This window comes from Globicephala melas, chromosome 13 (genome assembly GCF_963455315.2).
Source record: "Globicephala melas chromosome 13, mGloMel1.2, whole genome shotgun sequence".
NCBI lineage: Eukaryota > Metazoa > Chordata > Mammalia > Artiodactyla > Delphinidae > Globicephala > Globicephala melas.
In genome coordinates, this window is record NC_083326.1 from 74620245 (window position 1) to 74637653 (window position 17409).

General features: G+C 47.9%; 1 protein-coding gene across 9 annotated transcripts in view; it reads left to right on the plus strand.

Moving 5' to 3' along the window:
* Positions 1 to 5372: 5372 nt before the first annotated feature.
* The window catches only part of RPH3A (rabphilin 3A), a 98395-nt gene continuing 86358 nt past the window's right edge, over positions 5373 to 17409 (plus strand). For 2 of the 9 annotated variants that reach the window (XM_030860486.2, XM_060311092.1), the window contains exons 1-2: positions 5509 to 5876; positions 6009 to 6129. Coding sequence is in view for 2 of the 9 variants with exons in the window: in XM_060311088.1 (XP_060167071.1) it covers positions 14635 to 14670 (36 nt within the window). In the remaining 7 variants the exon portion in view is untranslated. The other 7 variants (XM_060311095.1, XM_060311094.1, XM_060311089.1 and 4 more) reach the window with 7 other exon arrangements.

A 17409-nucleotide genomic window follows, 5' to 3' on the forward strand; every position in this document is an offset into this window, starting at 1 on the left:
TGGCGGGGAGGTTGGGTAAATCCAGCATACCTAGAGGACAGACTCAGGGCAGATAATGCTCTTCAGGTGCTGGGAATAAAAGAGAAAATCAAACTTATTTTTGCCTTACATTACAGCAACTTAAGTATACTTGAATAGAAGAAAACATTATGTCACTATTGGAAATACAATATTTTTTTCTAATGCACTTTAAAATAAATAAGTAACATTAAAACCTTAAAAAAAATGTGTCTATAGGCCACCTAACATCATGTTTTGTTTCTCAGCACAGCATGTGTCACCCTTTGGAAAACAGCTCTCTTCAGTAATAATCATCATCACAATAGTAACGATAATAAACAAAGATGATACACATAGGGCTTCCTATATGCCAGGAACTCTTCTAAGTGATTTACATACGTTAGCTAATTTGATCCTCATGACAACCATATGAGGAAGTACTGTTATAACCTCCGCCTCACTTATGGGGATACTGAGGCACAGAGGGGGTTAGTATGTGGTAGAGCCAGATTGGAACCTAGGTAACCTTACCATAAAACCTGGCTTTTTAACCATTTCATTATACTGTCTCTGCTGATGCTCCTTCCTCCAGCACCAGTGGTAGTTTGGGGCTGGATGCTTAACTACACTCCTTGAGGAAGAAAGCCTAGTTAAGCACCCAGCACACAGTAGGTGCTTAATAAATGGTAGCTGCTACTTGTTGTTTAGAGGATACAACACTCATCCACATCCATTAGCTCAATGAAACGTCCTAGCCACATTGGTAGGTAGGTGGGAAAGGTGTTGCAGTCCCACTTCACAGTTGACAAAACTGAGGTTCACAACATGCAAGTGACATGCCCAAGGTCACACAGCTGGTGAGTGGGGGAGCCAAGGATCAAGCTCAGAGCACCAGAAGGCAAGTCCAAGTTTCTTTCCCCTAGAAGTACCCTGCCTGATATTACTGGATTGACTGATTAGTAAATAATCCTTGTTGACTTATCGTAAAAGCTTGTTTCGCCAAGTCCTGCAACATCTTCTCTGTAATTACCCTATTTTCTCCTAAGGGGGCTAATGGGCTTTCCCAAGACTTGCCCCTTTCCCGGTGAGATGGGATCTGTTGGGGCACAAAGGCCAACCTCAGGGACACAGCAGTTTGCTCTCTCCCTCTTTAGCTCATTCTCTTTTTCTTGCTCTCCTGTCTCTTTGCTCCATCTGCTTGTTTTGTCTTTGACTGATCCCCTGTGATGAGTTGTGCTCCTGGAAAGCTGCGCTGTGACATTTCTTCTCTTTTGTGTTCCTGATGATAACATTTCCCTGGAGGCTCTTAAAGAGAAGAAGGAAGTGAATAAAGCATGTTGTGCCCTGGCAGTGCCATCCAGCGACAGAGCTTGGTGGTCAGGCTGAGGCTTTGAGTATGAATCTTTCCTCTTGTACGGTCTCTTTCTGTGTGCACACATGTGCAGGTGCGTGTGCACGTGCACACACATGCACATACATGTACACTGTATTGTTTAGAACAGGCAGTGTTATGATTAAAGCACTGGATCCTCTGGCCAAAAGGGAGCTCAGTCGTGATTCCTAAGGTTGATGTGCTATGGGCTTCTCTTTGTAGGGTCCTCTGGCAAGCTTGCTGTTGGTTTCCTATGGCTTCTGTAACAAATAACAACAAACTTAGGGGCTTGCAACAACACGGATTTATTATCTTACAGTTTTGGAGGGCAGAAGTCCTAAAATCAAGGTGCTGGCGGGCTGTGCTCCTTCTGGAGGCTCTAAGGGAGAATCTGTTTCCTTGCCTTTACTAGCTTTTAGAGGCTTCCCTCATTCCTTGGCTTGTGGCCTCTTCCTCCATCTTCAAGGCCAATAACATAGGTTCTCTCTCTCAATCCTACACTCCATTATCACTGCTCCTCTCTGACCCTCCTGCCTCCCTGTCCTCTTATAAGAATTTTTATGATTACGTTGGGCCCACCCAGATAACTCAGGGTACTCTCTTTATCTCAAGATCCTTAACTTAATCAAACCTGTAAAGTGCTGTTTGCCATGTAAGGTAACATGTTCACCACTTCTGAGGATGAGGTTGTGGACATCTTTGGGGGCCATTATTCTACCCCACTTGCCAAGTGAAATGGGAACATTCTTTCTTTCTGGGCAAATTCAACACCATTTCTTTGGGAGACAGTAGAGCACGTGGGCCCTGAGATAAACTGTGCAGATTTGCACCCTGCTCTACCCTCTCTTCTTAGCTGTATTACGTTAGGCACATCACCTGGCCTCTTTGTGTCTAATTTCCTCATCTCTAAGGTAGGCAAATAATGTAATGCAACTTCATTTCACTGTTATAAGTCATGAATAGTGCTGGGGTGATAAAAACATGTCACCTGCTGAATCATAAGCACCCAAAATAAATGGAAGAGGCAATTATAACTAGGATGCCATATAGCATAATAGTTATAAACTTAGAGGACCTTCGTTCAAATCCCAATGCCACCACTTATGAACTAATGGGCTAGTTGTTTTAGGCAACTGAGTCTCAGTTTTCTCATTTGTAAAATGGAAATAAAACGATTACCATCTTAACACATAGGATTCTTGTGAGGATGAAATAACAGCATGGTGCACACAAGTCACCCAGAACATAGTAGGTAGTTTTGTTATAGTTATTACCACCATCGTCACTGCTTGTCTACTCTGGGGGTGATGGAGAGTCTTAATGGGCTGCCTCTGGCCTCAGCAGAGCAAGGACCGGACAGGGCAGCTTGCTGAATCCAAGGCACTGAGAAATCCCTTTGCAGTGCTCCATCCTTGAGAGGACCAGAGCCTGGTTGGGCTCAGCCTTGGGGTGTCTGGTTTCCAGGCATCTCCCTGCGGCAGAGCTGTCAGAGCTTACAGCAGCAGCTGGTTCTTTGAATGAAGAGTTCTCCAGAAGCTCTCAGAACAGAAGAGGGGTTTGAAGATGGTGAACAGGGAGGTAGGAAGGCTGGAGGCAAGATTCCCTGAGAAGGCAGAGCTAGTTCCTAGATGGCATGGTCACCAGGGAAGGTGCAGAGCTCTGGTTTCAACCATATTATTACTTTTTAATTTTGCTGCAAAGCTCTGTTCCAGTGAAGGCTTGGGCAGCTGCCCAGTATGCAAAACATTTAAAAGCACAACTGCTCAGGTTGAAACCAGGGGTGGGGGAGGGGGGAACTCAGGCCTCATTTACACTCCAACAGGGGCCTCTTGGGTGGGGGGTGCGGGTGTGGGGGGGGGGTGAGGGGGGCGGGCAGTCTGAGGAAAAAACTAGCAGGGTGGCAAAAACAGAGGCCTTGGAGTCAGACAGACCCAGGATTTGCATCCCTGCCTGTGCCTCTCCTTGCCTGTGTGAGTTTCAGGGCTTTCCTTCACGTGTCTGAGTCTCAGTCTCAACAACTGAAAATGGGACAATAATAGCACCCATCTCGTAGTTATGAAGACTGGAAGTGGCAACTGTAAGATGCTAAATACAGGTGGTAGGTGTCTAGACATTTAGCAGGTTGTAGCTATTTTCATTCCCTAAAGGCTATCTGAATTCATGACAGACCCTCCCAGAACACGTGCCTAATGCCAGGGAAGCTGTGAGGTACGGGTAGAGATTCCTTGGGACTGGGAGCCAAAAGGCCTGGAACTAATCGGATTCTGATTCCACCACCAGCATCCTATGTGGGCTTCTTGAATCACCCTTCAGATGTTTATTGAGGGCCTACCATATTACCTGACATTATGCTAGACACTGGAACACAGGACCTGGCATCTGAAAAGCCTGAGTTCTAGACTCAACTCTGCCACTTTCTAGCTCTTTGGCTATGAGCAAGTCACTGTCCCTCTCTGGTCCCCAGTTTCTCCATGTGTACAGTGAGGGCATTGAACCTATGTCAGAGGATCTTCCTAGAAAAGATTCAATGAAGTCCTGCCAAAAAATTGTAGAATGCATTTGAACTTGACTCTGAGAGAGACATTCTGAAGCATGGGCTTTGGAATCATACAACCCTGGGTTTCAATCCTGTGTCTGCCACCTACTGTATAAACTTATGCAAGATAATTAATTTCTTGAGTTTCCTCATCTGTAAAGTGGAGATAATCATAGTTCCCTCAAAAGGTCGTGGTGAGGATTCAAGGAGATGACACATGTAAAGTTCCTAGCAGAAGGGCTGGTGTGTAGTTGATTCTCGATAAATGATGGCTGCCATCATCATCACTACCACCAGCATCGCCACCACCATCACCACAAGACCATCACCACCACCATCATCATGATCATCTATAAAGTGAAGCTGTAAATGATCCCTAAGATCCTGACATTTTAAGTTCTACTTTTCAAGGTGGGGAGGGGGATTAAGTGACAAATGTGGTGGCTCACCCTGGGCCATCTAAGTGGGACCGTTTAGAGGAGGGTCCCCAGTAAAGAGGGTTCTTATTTACTTTGCAGAGAAGTTCTAAACAGATCTTGACCTATTTGAGATTTCCTGCCCTTTCCTCACATTAAGCAGGAATAAGACCCTTGAGATCTGGAACATTGGAAGCCATGGGAATCAATTTCTCTTTGTATATTTCTCCTTTTAATGATTTTATTTTCTTGTCCATATAGTGGTTTCACTTCAGAAGATGAATCTGGGTCTTTTGGGGATAGGTCTTTGGCTATGGCTCAACTGTCTGATTTAGACCTTCTGTAATCTCCCAACTTCATCCTACTCAAACCATAAGCTGAAAGGTGAGGCTGGCACATACCATTCTGGATTGGCTGTCATTTCCTTTCTCCTTTTGTCAAGACATTTGAATCACAGGACAGGTTATGGATCATGGGATTATACCAACCCACAACTTGGGTGTTCTTATTGTTGCTTTTTAACTTCTTGCTTCCTGTCTTGAGGAAAATCAGATAGTCATATGCTCATTTCGCAGATAAGACTTGGAGACGTTCAGTGACTTTTCCAAGGTTGTATGGGGGCTAGACTTGGTTCCAGAAACCTGTAAAGTGCTATTTCAACTAAGCCATTCTGCCCCATAGAAATTTCCATTTCCTAAGCCTCATCTTCCTGCTCTGAATTCTGAGGCATCTGAGGTATAGGTCAGAAATCTGCAGCAATGTGGGTGAAGACAGGTCAACTGGGCTGATTTGTGGGGTGGGGGGAGAAGCCACTTTGAGGCTCCCACACTGGGGTCAAACTCTTTTCTGAGCAGAGATGAGCAGTGAAGGTCTGGGGGCGTGTGTGGGAAAGGGGCTGTGAAGTTACAGCTTCTTTGCACCGAGAGTGAGCGACAAGATTAGAACAAGTGTGTGGTAGGTAGGCTGTCACTGACTTCACTGTGTGATGTTGAGAAGTCCTGTCCCCCCCCCCCACCTCCCCTGGACTCTCCCCCTTTTCTGCTCTTACCATCCAATAACTTGACTTCGAAGCCTAAGGGTTCGCTTCCCGCCCATCCCATCCGCCGCCGCGTTTTAGCGCTGTCCGCGGTGCTGATCGCCAATCTCCTGATTGCCGTTTCGACCAGCTAGGATCTCTGGTGCGCCCAATCTCTCCTCGCGGCCTCCTACCTCTCTTTCTCCAGGCACCTCACACTTAAATCACGGGTGGAAGGCAGGCTCGGTTCCCCTTGCGCCTGGAAGCTGCTGCCCCCTCCCTTGCTCACACCGGGTTTTGCAGCAGTGGCGGCAGCTGCCACTGATTCCGGCACTGGGGAAGCAATTGATACGTCTACTGCCAGCAGCGCGGAGTCGTCTACGCGGACGACAGAGAGAAACAGGAAGAGAGAGAGAAAGAGAGGAGAGAGAGAGAGAGATTGATTCACAGAGCAAAAACCTTCATCCATGTGGAGGGCAGTCTGAGAGAGCCACTGTGTCCACTGAGTGGTCTGAGTTTCCTCCTCTTCTGGCAGTGGTATTTCTTTTCATCATGGACCTGCATGATTTAGGGGTAGTTGGTGTGTGTGTGTGTGTGTGTGTGTGCGCGCAGTTGCTTCGATTTTATTTTGGGAAGAGTAGGAGAGTCAAATGAACAATTTTCTTTCAGGCATCTCCGCTGAGCTTTCAAACCAAGTCATCCGGAGTTAGCATTTTCCCACCCGGCAGGGAAGAGAGGAGTTGGCAAGAATTTGGCTCACCCATTCCCCCTGCAATCCTCTGGTGTCTCGGTAAGTGATATTCTTCTTAACTGTGCAAATGGGCTAGGGGTATTGGAATCCCAGTTGCGAGGAGATGTGTACATGAGCTTGTGGGATAGAGGGCTGGTGGGAGGGGAGGGATGTTGAGGAATGACCACGTTTGTTTGCCCACATTCTGCAGTGTTTGATCGCCTAAGCAACACCCCAAAGCCAAATGAGATTTCTGCTCACTGCCCAGGGTGAGGGTAAAATATGCTAATGTTTTAGGTAATGCGATCAAAATTGTGGCTTCTGCCCAATTTGTCTTCTCCCTTGCAGCAGAAGCTGTTGGAAGTAGCTGGCAGTTCTCTGAGTGAGTTAACCCTTTGTGGGGCTGGCCAGCCTGGCATGGGGGGGGGATCACTGGGTGTTCTGATCTAGTGGGTGGGCACTTTGACTCTGGATGAGAAACGGTCACCTAAGGCTGAAGGGTTCACCCTTGCCTAGGGTAACCTAGGCATACCAAGTGAGTCTTGCATAGGACTGGGCTCAGAGAGTACCATCTTCCAGGGAGAGCTGAATAATTTAATTGTGGTGGTTTTTTCTTTTGCAAGCTTGGCTGTTATAAGCTTCCTGAAATGAGAGAACTGGGAGACATGAAAGGACCACATTTTGCTTGGAATGAGTGGTCAGGCAGGCCAGAGGGGAGCAGTCAGCTGTCTGCTGAGCAGACAATGTTTTATTTTCACAGGTGGTATAACCTGTAAGTGATTGTATAGAGGGTGCACCAGCCCAGGGGACTTTATCCTTGAGTCTGTCTCAGAGTAGGGAAAGAAGGGAACAGTGTTTGTTCAGATTCTGGGGAAGGGCTTCAGGCTCCAGGCTCCAGGCTCCAGCTTCAGATCTGTTCCAGGGCAGACCATACCCTGCTCTAGTTTCTTTATTCTGGTGGAATAAGCCTCACCAACCTGTTAGTGAGTGGGAAGGGGAGGTCCCTTGTAACTGAATCCAAAGCTCACATTTAATTTTAAATGCCTTTGCTGCTAATCTGTGACCCATCAAAAGGGGATTTTCTTTGCTTCCTGCTTTGATTACATCTATCTTTCTGGAAATGAATGTCCTTATTTTTAGCATCTTCGCTATTATCTCATGGGCCACTTCAGTGTTCTGCACCCCCAAGGATTTCCTCTTTCAGTTCTTGGTCTTGGAGGTGGGAGGAATAAAATATCAGCCCCAGGGCTTCCCTGGTGGCACAGTGGTTGCGAGTCCGCTTGCCGATGCAGGGGACACGGGTTCGTGTCCCGGTCCGGGAAGATCCCACATGCCGTGGAGCGGCTGGGCCCGTGAGCCATGGCCGCTGAGCATGCGCGTCCGGAGCCTGTGCTCCGCAATGGGAGAGGCCACAACAGTGAGAGGCCAACGTACTGCAAAAAAAAAAAAAAAAAAATCAGCCCCAGAGACTGGCAAGTGTAAGCAGAGTCCACTCAGTCATTTTCTCCAGCCCCAGAGCCAAGTGGGGACACCAAAATCCCAGGGCATATGACTGCTCAGGAAAGATATGTGAGGCAGAGGGGGAGGGATGCTTGGTGGTTAGTACCAAAGATTTGGTCCTCAAAATCCTAGGCTTTCCTCGTCGGGTGACCTTGAGGAGGAAGTTGCCTTCGTTTCCTCCCTGGGAAGCCTAAGTGTGAAGGATGAATGTGGGGAAATTTGGTTCAAATCAGGAGCCACGGATCTGTCCATGGGCGATATTTAAAATATTGAACTTTCCATTAACTGGTCAGACTGGACCATGGCTGGGGCCCTGGAGTGGGGGATCTTAGGGGTCCCCTGCTGTGCTGAGTGTTAACTCTTTAATTGCTGGATTATGGGGAGGTTTAGGGGGACAGGGGAGTATCAAGGGAACCACAGGGGCCTCAGTGCAATATAACCATACAGTGCAGGGGTATTAATATATATATATAATACATTATAGAAGAATATTATATATTATATATTAGGATATGTAATATATATATCTAATATTCTAATATATAATATGTAGAATATATAGAGTATATAATATGTAGAATTTATGTGTTTTTATATATCTATATATAGATAAGTATAGTTGACTTACAGTGCTGTGTGAGTTTCAGGTGTACAACAAAGTGATTCAGTTATACATACATATTATAACAACTGGTTCAGCCATGCAGTGCATGCCAGCCCGCCTGAGGTAGCTGGGACTGGGCTGTCCACACGTGGGTGTTTTTGAACATCTACTTGCTGCCTCCCAGCCTTACTTCCTTGGGGGTGGTTAAGATCCAAGAGGCTGCCCTCCCTCCTCCCTCATCACATTTGAATTGGTGCATTATGGTGCACCAGGGAAAGGGAAACAATCTTCTGGAAAGAGCCTTGGACTTCGATCAGGAGACCTGGGTTCCAGCCCCAGCTCTGCCCCCCCTTTCTGGGCCTCAGTTTCTCCATCTTTGCAATGAGGTAGTTGGTCTATGTGACCCCAAGGCCCCTTCCAGCTCTGAGGTTCTATGACTATGTGATGAGTGTGCATGTGTGTGCACACACTCACGGTTCTAGGAATGGTTAGCACTGTGTTTGGGAATTTATCCTATGTGTTGAGGAGGTTTTGTTTGGGTGAGTCAGGATGGGGATCAACCCTCCGAGAACTTTGCTAGTTCCTAGAATCCTATGCTCAGCTGGAGAGGGGTCTTCTTTGTTTATGGCTTCAGTTGCGTAGACACCCAGGTTTGGCAGCACTTGCAGTCCTTATAGAGATTTATCCCAGGGAGACACCAAGGACCCCTTTGAGAACCTCCACTCTGAAAAGATGCATATACCCTATAGCCCACCTGAGCACCTCAAGTTCGGAACGTCTGATCTAGTCTGACCCTTCACAGGCCCCAGAGAGGGAAAGAAACTTGCCCAAGACCACACAGTAAGTCATTCACAGCAACATAAAAGACAAGGCATTATGCTTTCATTCCTGGCTCCAGCAGCCCCCACTCCCCCCACCCAGCCAGCGTGCAGGGGGAGGACTTTCAGCAGCTCCTCTCCATCCTGTGCTGGTAATCAGGAAGCATAACCGTGGAGACAAATGTGGACATTTCCTTTCTCGCTGGTGGGAGGGAGGCAGCGGCCAGAGATTCTGCAGTCCAGAGCGGTGGCCTGGGAAGTCAGTCTCCCCAGCTTGCTCTGCCTTTTCTCTTTTCTTGCTGCCTGTACACATCCTGGCTGCCTGTCTAAGGCTGTGGGTCTGGTTAGGGTGGTTTATTTGTAGGCTGTGGTATTTACTTTTATTTAACCCTCTCTTTCTTTCTCTCTCTCTCTGTGGGTCATAGAGAGTTTGTGACTTTCTAACAAAAACCACCATGACATATGGACCTGTCTTCTGTTCTTTATCGCCTTCAAGAGGGGAGCTGATCATGAATGCAGACAAATCGGAGTTGATGTAAAGGCGATGAGAAGCGAACAGCATGGTTTATTTCTGTTAAGCACTGTGGCTGTAACCTGGGATAAAAATAAATCTGGGACCCAGTAGTGGTGGGCTGGAGCCGATGAGCTTAAATTATTCAGCTGCCACCCAGGATGGAGATCCTTGATGTGCTGGGAGAGTGAAGGAGGCACCACAGAAATAGCCCCCTCTCCTTCCTGTTCCCCACCCCTGTCTGCTTCATTAACAGCCTTTTTAGCCTCCAGGCGCTGCAGTGTGGGTCCCTGGGAGCAGCCAGACCTGAGTTTGAATCCTGGCTCCAATGCTTCCTTGCTGTGTGACTTCAGGCAAGACCCTAAACCTCTCTCAGCCTCGTTTTCCTCAGGTGCAGTGTGGTGGTGAAGAGTGTGGGCTCTGGAAATAGATCTCTTGGGTTTAGATCCTGGTTCTAACACTTTATAGTTATGTCGTATCATCGCTCTGGGCTTCAGTTTCTCCATCTTTAAAGTAAGGATAGTAAAGGAACTGTGAGAATTTTGAGTTAATGTTTGCAGTGTGCTTAGTACTGAGCCTGGCAAGGAGTAAGTGTCCAACAAATGTGAGTGATGGAGATGCTGTTGGTGATGGTAACAGTGAAATCACCCCGACCAAAGTACGACTGGGCTAGGATAGAGGAAGGTGAATCCTTTGTGCCAGGCATACAGCTCTGGGACCCAGGAGAAAGAGGACGTGGCTTGGAGACAGTAGACTTCCAGTCCCACTATTCCGTATGTGGTCTTTGTGCAGTTGCTGAGGGTCCCCAGACCTCATTTTATTCACCCATGAAATGGGCATAATGACCTCCTTTCTTTAAGCCTGTGAGGCCCTGAGGAAACAGGGCAGTTGTGAGTGTGGTGGGTAGGCCCTGGAGGAAGGAGTTCAGGAGGAGAAGCCCTCCTGACTACTCTGAGTCTTTCGTTCCTCCAAATCCTTGGGAGGCTTTTGCTGAATCATCTCAACTCACCAGCTCGGAGCCCGAGGATTTTTCCTAGGAGACCTGAGCTTTCCCTCCCTTCCCTGCTATGGTGCTTTCCCTGCCACGATGCTCCTGCATACGGCTCCTGAGATGCTACAAGGCGAGATCCTTGCAGGCCAAGGCTGTGCCGTCTTCCTTTTTGGAGTCAGATTTAGCACACAGCAAATGCTCAGCAATGACTTGCATGAATGAATGAATGAATGAAACCTGGATTGACTAGTGAACTGGTCAGTTTGGGGAGGTGCCTTTGGCCTATGGTCCAGCAAGAGAGCTGCATACAGTAGGTGCTTAGTTACTGTTTGTTGATTATGATGAGTCATTGGTGAAGAGTTTAAAAGGGCTTGGCTTTCATCTCAGATCTGCTACAGGCAAAGGACTGGCCTCTCTCTCCTCCTGTCAAGAGTGTTAATTGACATTTATTCATGTGTCATACATTTATGGAGTACTTACAGTATGCCTGGTACCATGGCGGGCATTGGCAAAAAATAGTGACAAAGACATAATCCCTTTGGGACTTAGATAAAGTAAGCAGCTGCCTACAAAATGTGATCTTTTGGGGGGCTGGTACAAAGAGGGCTTCCTTTGTCACCCTAAAGCACTCAGTTCACTGATATGTGAAATTCCATCATTAAAGTTTCATCCTTTGTCTTTAGGCTTTGCTCTTGGATAAAGATGCTTTTGGGTGGAATAATGCATCCAGCCTTATTAGTCATTTACACTTCAGTGAGGAGGAGTTGTAAAATCCTCTCTGAAAAGTGAGGGGAGTGCTTTTTTTTTTAATTTTTATTTTTGCGGTACGTGGGCCTCTCACTGTTGTGGCCTCTTCCGTTGCGGAGGACGTGCAGGCTCAGCGGCCATGGCTCACGGGCCCAGCCGCTCCGCGGCATGTGGGATCTTCCCGGACCGGGGCACGAACCCGTGTCCCCTGCATCGGCAGGCGGACTCCCAACCACTGCGCCACCAGGGAAGTCCGAGGGGAGTGCTTTTTGGGAATGGGGAGTGGAGTTTGCACATACTAAGCTTGAGGTTTCACCTGAGAGGGCAAAATGCAAAGAAAGACAAACACTGCTGGATTCACATTCTGCTGTAAAAAGCTCTCAATGCTCAAGACTGATTCGCCTGAATTGGGTGGTTCATCTAACTCAGTGGTTCTCAGACTGTGGTCCTGGCCACCTCCCCGCCCCCCTCCCCCTCCCCCCTCCCCCTCTCCTCCCCCCCCCCCCCCCCCCGTGGTATCGGCATCACCTGAGAACTTGTTAGAAAGGCAAATTCTTGCGTTATATTCTGGACCTGTCCCATCAGAAACTCTGAGTGCAGGGCCCTGGGATCTGTTTTCCTAAGCCTCCAGTGCTATAAAGAAGTTTTTGAAATGCAAAACACTTTTACAGGTGTTAGTTATAACAGTTCTGGGTGTGTTGTGAGCTTCAGAATTTTTGCCAAGGTCCCCCACCCTCATCATCCCCCGAGGGGCTGAGGTCTGTTGCCTCCTCAGCACACATCATTTACTTTTTGCTACTGGATCCCTCTGTTTCGCACGGGAGCACGAGCTGGACCTACCAGGTTTGACCCCATTCCCTGCTAACCTGAGTGCTCCAGAGGGCTGCTTCTTTCTCAGGCAGCACCCAGGGATTCAGGTTATAGGATGGCTCATTGTCAAGGCGTCAAGAGTCAGCCCTCCAGCCTGGCCAGGGAACAGACCTGGTTCCTCTTAGCCCAACACAGCTTCCCATTTGGGCCAGGGAAATGTGGGACACCACTGTGCAGTGCCGAGGCACCAGACTGCCATATGCAATGTGTCACTGTGGTTTCTTCAAAGTAATTGTCTTGCCGTCATTACTTTTAATGACATATAATGCACACTTAAATCTCATTGCAATGGAGCTGTGTCAGACTCTGTCTTAGGAATCCAGCTAGTGAGCAAGATAACATGCCTCAAGAAGCTGGGGTTTTGCCCACCACTCTGCAATTAATCAACAAGGGGAAATTCATCTGACAGCATCATTATGGTGTTTGGTTTGTGAAGGATTTATTTGCAGAGTGGAAGAAAAAAAAATTTCTCCACATCTCTTAATATAATCTTCTAAGTTCATTCACCTGCCTTTTTCTTTCTTCTCTCTCTGTCTCTCTCTCTCTCTCCCTTCCTAACTTCTTCCTCTCTCCCTCCCTCCCTCCCTCCCTCCCTCCCTCCCTTCCTTCCTTCCTCCCTTCCTTCCTTCCTTCTTTCCTTCCTCTCTCTCCCTTTCTCTCCTTTCTTTCCTCTTCTAATGCATCTACACCATGACAAGCGGCAACTTGTGAATGGAAGAAGCTTTCAGTAGAGAATAGATTTGGTAAGCAGGTTTGGTGCCAGCCATTGATGATGAGGCTGCATTCCGGGGCTGCTGAGAAGAGAGATGATTTCTTGAAGTTTGTTGGGAGGCCCTCCATGCGAGATGCTGCCAAAAGGCATCTGTGTGGTCCATTCTGCCCCATAGCCTGTGCCTGCCCCCATCCCCTCCCCCTCTACCTGTCAGTTTTTCCTCTGTCACCATAGCGCTGTGTCTCTAAGTCTGTCTCTGTCTTTCTCTCTCCGCTTTTCACACCCCCAACCCATCCCCTTCCCCATCTTTCCCATCCTTTAAAAATTCCCTTTCTTTCTTCCTGTGGTTCATCTTTCCTCCCCTTTTTCCCCCCCTCATCTGACCTCTCCTGTCTCCCTTCCACTGGCATTTTCTCCCAATCTTTTTATCTTCCTGTCCTAACCCCTGCCCTTCCCCATCCCTTCTTTAGTCTTGTCCATGCAGATATACCAAAGTGACTTGGGAAGGGAATGCATTTGTGAGTCCCAAGACCCCAAGTCAGGCCTCCAGGTAGGATGACCAGCTGTCCCAGTTAGCCTGGGACTGAGGGGATTTTTGGCAGGCAGGACTTTCTGTGTTCAAACTGGGAGAGACTCAGGCAGACCAGGACGAGGTGGTCATCTTACTGCGAGATCAAATGCTTGGGATTCTGTGGAGCTTTCAAAAGGCCAGAGATGTGGCTTTCTGGGCAAATTGCCGGCCCTTCTGCTCTGGGGAGGGACACAGTGGTCTCTGAAGCCCTTCCCAGCCTTGGTGTGCTCTGCATGGCTCTGGGGCCTGAAGACTACCTGGGCATGCAGAGGCCAGTTGTCAGTCAAGGGCACAGGGCTGACTCCTTCCTCCTTCCCTACTTCCTTCCACCGACAAGACTGACCACCCAGTCAGTTAGTTATGCACTTTTAGTCATAAGAGGGGATCCAGTGAGAGACTGTAGGTGGTTCTATGGCAGAGATTCGCACACCTAAGCCTGTGTCAGAATCCCTTAGAGGGCTGTTAAAACAGAGTTTCTGATTCAGTGGGTGGGGCCCAAGAATTTGCATGTCTAACACATCACTCGCAGGTGATGTGGATTCTGCTGCTCCAGGAACCCCACTTTGAGAATCACTGCTTTCTGCAAACTCATTCCCTTTCATTTATTTGCTCCATCATTCATTCATTCTCAAATATTTATTGTATACTGCCATGTGCCAGGCACTGGGGACTCAGCAGTGAATGAGACAGAGTTCCCTGCCTTCCTAGAGCTTGCAGTCTAGTGGGGAACAAAGGCAATAAACAAGGAAACACACAAATAAGATGGTTTTAGACCATGTTAAGTGCTATGAAGGAAATGGTATGACATGATCGAGAGTGATAAATGGTGGGGGAAGAGAGAGAATTTAGTTATTACAATTTAGTTATAAAAAGGATGGCCAGGGGAGATGGTAACATTTGGATTGAGAGCTGAGTTTCTAGAAGGAGCCAGCAGGATCCAGGCTGGAGGAACAGCAAGTGCAAAGGCAGAGACACCTGTGGTGTCTTGAGGGAATAGCAAGAAGGCCAGTGTAGTGGGATGAGGGGAAAGTGAGGGGGATGAGGTCGGAGGGCCCTGGGGACTGCAGGACCTGCCAGGGTAGGCAAGGAGTCTGGATTTTATTTCACTGGGAAGGGGGATTTAATCGGGAGAGTGACATGACCTAATTTACAATTTTGGTAATGATCACTTTGGTTTCTGAGTGGAGAAAGGACTGCAGGAGGTGGGGTGGAAGCCAGGAGACCGGTGATGGGGAGCAACGATGGCGCCTGGGCCAAGCGGTGGAAGAAAGACGGTGGTAAGATCCGAGGTGGGGGGCTTCGGCAGTAGCTCAGTCAGGTCAGATATGGGGGAGAGGGAGGAACCAGGGCCCACACCAGGGGATGGGACCCTCCCTTCTTGGCAGTGGTTCAGCGGTTGTGATTCTGGGGATGTGGAGAGGGGCCAGTGGGTTAAGAGGCAAGACCAACAGGGTGTTCAGAGGGAGGGGCCTTTCAGTGAGGTCTGCAAATTCCCTTCCCACCCGGTTAACGTGCACCATCCCCCCCTCCCCAGAGGAAAAGGCAGCGACAAAGCCTAAAACCAACAGAATGTGACAAAATGCTGGAAAAAGCAGACAGTTAAAATTGTGCCCTCAGCATCCTTCCTGGTGGGGCCCCAGCAGCTGGGGCTGTGAGCGCTTCCAGGTGGGTGCTCCAAGTCACAGAACACCTGGCTACCGGCAGGTGGCTGATTCCCATGGGGAGCTGGGAGCCCCAGGGTAAACATACAGGGTTCTGTAGGCTACTTCTCATGCTTTGGGGGAAGTTGGGTATCTCCCTCTCCCTCAGCTTCTGTCTTCACCCCGCTGCGTGTGCCATGAGCAAACCTCTGGGCTCTTTGTTCTTCAGCACCACCAGTTGGTTGGCTCAAGCCAGGGGTGTGTGTGTACCAGGCATTTGTAAAACCTGACTTGCTTGTGGGATAGCCCAGCAGTAAGGGCCCCGCAATGACAGCTAAGACTCCTTGGGTTCAAATCTGCACTTCATCCCTTTCTAACTGTACAGACTTGCCCAGTTACCAAAGCTCCCTGTACCTCAGGGTTTTTTCCCAACTATAAAATGGGGATGCTGTTAACGACAACATGTATTTTATAGGGTTCTCATAAGGATCAAATTGGTTCATATGGGCAGAGATCCCAGGACCCTATCGTCACCATTGTTGTTATTTCATAGTAGCCGATACAAACTCGTTCTAAGATCTTTGGATCTGCCTAGTTCAGGAAGGCTCTTGGAGATCACTTGCTTATGCTAGTGGTTTCCAAACATGCATCTGGCCTGTTATAAAGTTCCCACTGGCCTTGATGAAAGAAGGAAAATTAGGCCTTTATAGATAGGCAAAATATTGCCAGCTAAATTTTCCTAGAACGGATTTTCCTTTAGTCTGACATTGTCTTTTCTGCTCATTTAATGTTAAAATATGTTCTTTAAAAATGAAACATTGGCAATAGTTGATGGTAGTTTCTTTCTTTAAAAAAATATTTTAGTGCCCTTCCTTGGAAAGTAACAACAGCAACAAAAGTTGACAACCCTAGGGAGGGCTCCCCTAAAATTTGGAAGAGAATTTTACTCACTTGAGAAATCCAAATGTCTGGGCGCTAATTTTGCCTAGTCATTAACTTCAGGGGTTATCAAATTTTACCGTATTCAAGAATCTCCTGGGGCTTCCCTGGTGGCGCAGAGGTTGAGAGTCCGCCTGCCGATGCAGGGGACACGGGTTCGTGCGCCCGTCCGGGAAGATCCCACATGCCGCGGAGCGGCTGGGCCCGTGAGCCATGGCCGCTGAGCCTGCGTGTCCAGAGCCTGTGCTCCGCAGTGGGAGAGGCCACAACAGTGAGAGGCCCGCGTACCGCAAAAAAAAAAAAGAATCTCCTGGGGTACTTTTTTTAATTCTCAAGGCCCATCCTTAGAAATTGTGATTCAGAAGATTCAGGGTTGTACCCAGGAACCTGCAGGGTAAAGAGTTTCCTGACCGATTTGGTTGCAGCCGGTCCTTGGGTCATTCTGGGAGGAACGCTGCTCTTTCCCGTGGGTGAATCCTCTTCATCACTCCTAGGCCAATGGGCTTGAATGCCTCCATGGTGGTTGGCTCAGCACCTACAAAGTCATTCCACACATTGCTGGACAGGTCTGATCAGCATGATTGTCCTTCCTGGTGTTAACTTTGATCTGGCTCCTGTCGCTCCTGATCATTTTACCTTCTGGAGCCAAACTGAAGAAATAAAAATCCTAAGACAGAACATGATCTGTAAGAGTTAAGTGCACATTAGGAGGTGATTGCATGAAGCTATAAATCTGAGTTCGTTTTTGTTAGGGGGATAATTCAGAAAAGAATGTCTAATCTTCTCTGCATTGAAGTTAGGGGTCACCTCAGTCAACATACAATCATTTTATTCATTCAACATATAATCATCACTATTCAGTTAATAGATATTTATTGACTATCTACTACCATGTAGGTCAGATGGCCCCAAATACAAGGTTGACCTTCAATTTCCACATTTTTCCAGTAAAATCAGTCCCTCCGGGCTTCCCTGGTGGCGCAGTGGTTGAGAGTCCGCCTGCCGATGCAGGGGACACGGGTTCATGCCCTGGTCCGGGAAGATCCCACATGCCGCGGAGCAGCTAGGCCCGTGAGCCATGGCCGCTGAGCCTGCGCGTCCGGAGCCTGTGCTCCGCAGCGGGAGAGGCCACAACAGTGAGAGGCCCGCGTACCGCAAAAAAAAAAAAAAAGCAGTCCCTCGTAACTTGCACAAAATGGTTAGCCAGACTTTAAAAAATAATCTGTTAGGAGCTGAAAGAAAGAAAACAAAACCTATTAGGGATGTAGATGAAATGGTCAAATGTCCATTTATAGTATTTGATTCATCAATCATATTATACAAACATACTTAAAATCACATATTATATAAAATAATTAATCCATAAAAACTATTTTTGCTGCCACCGACACATATTTTAAAAATAATCAACAGGACTTTGCTGGTGGCGCAGTGGTT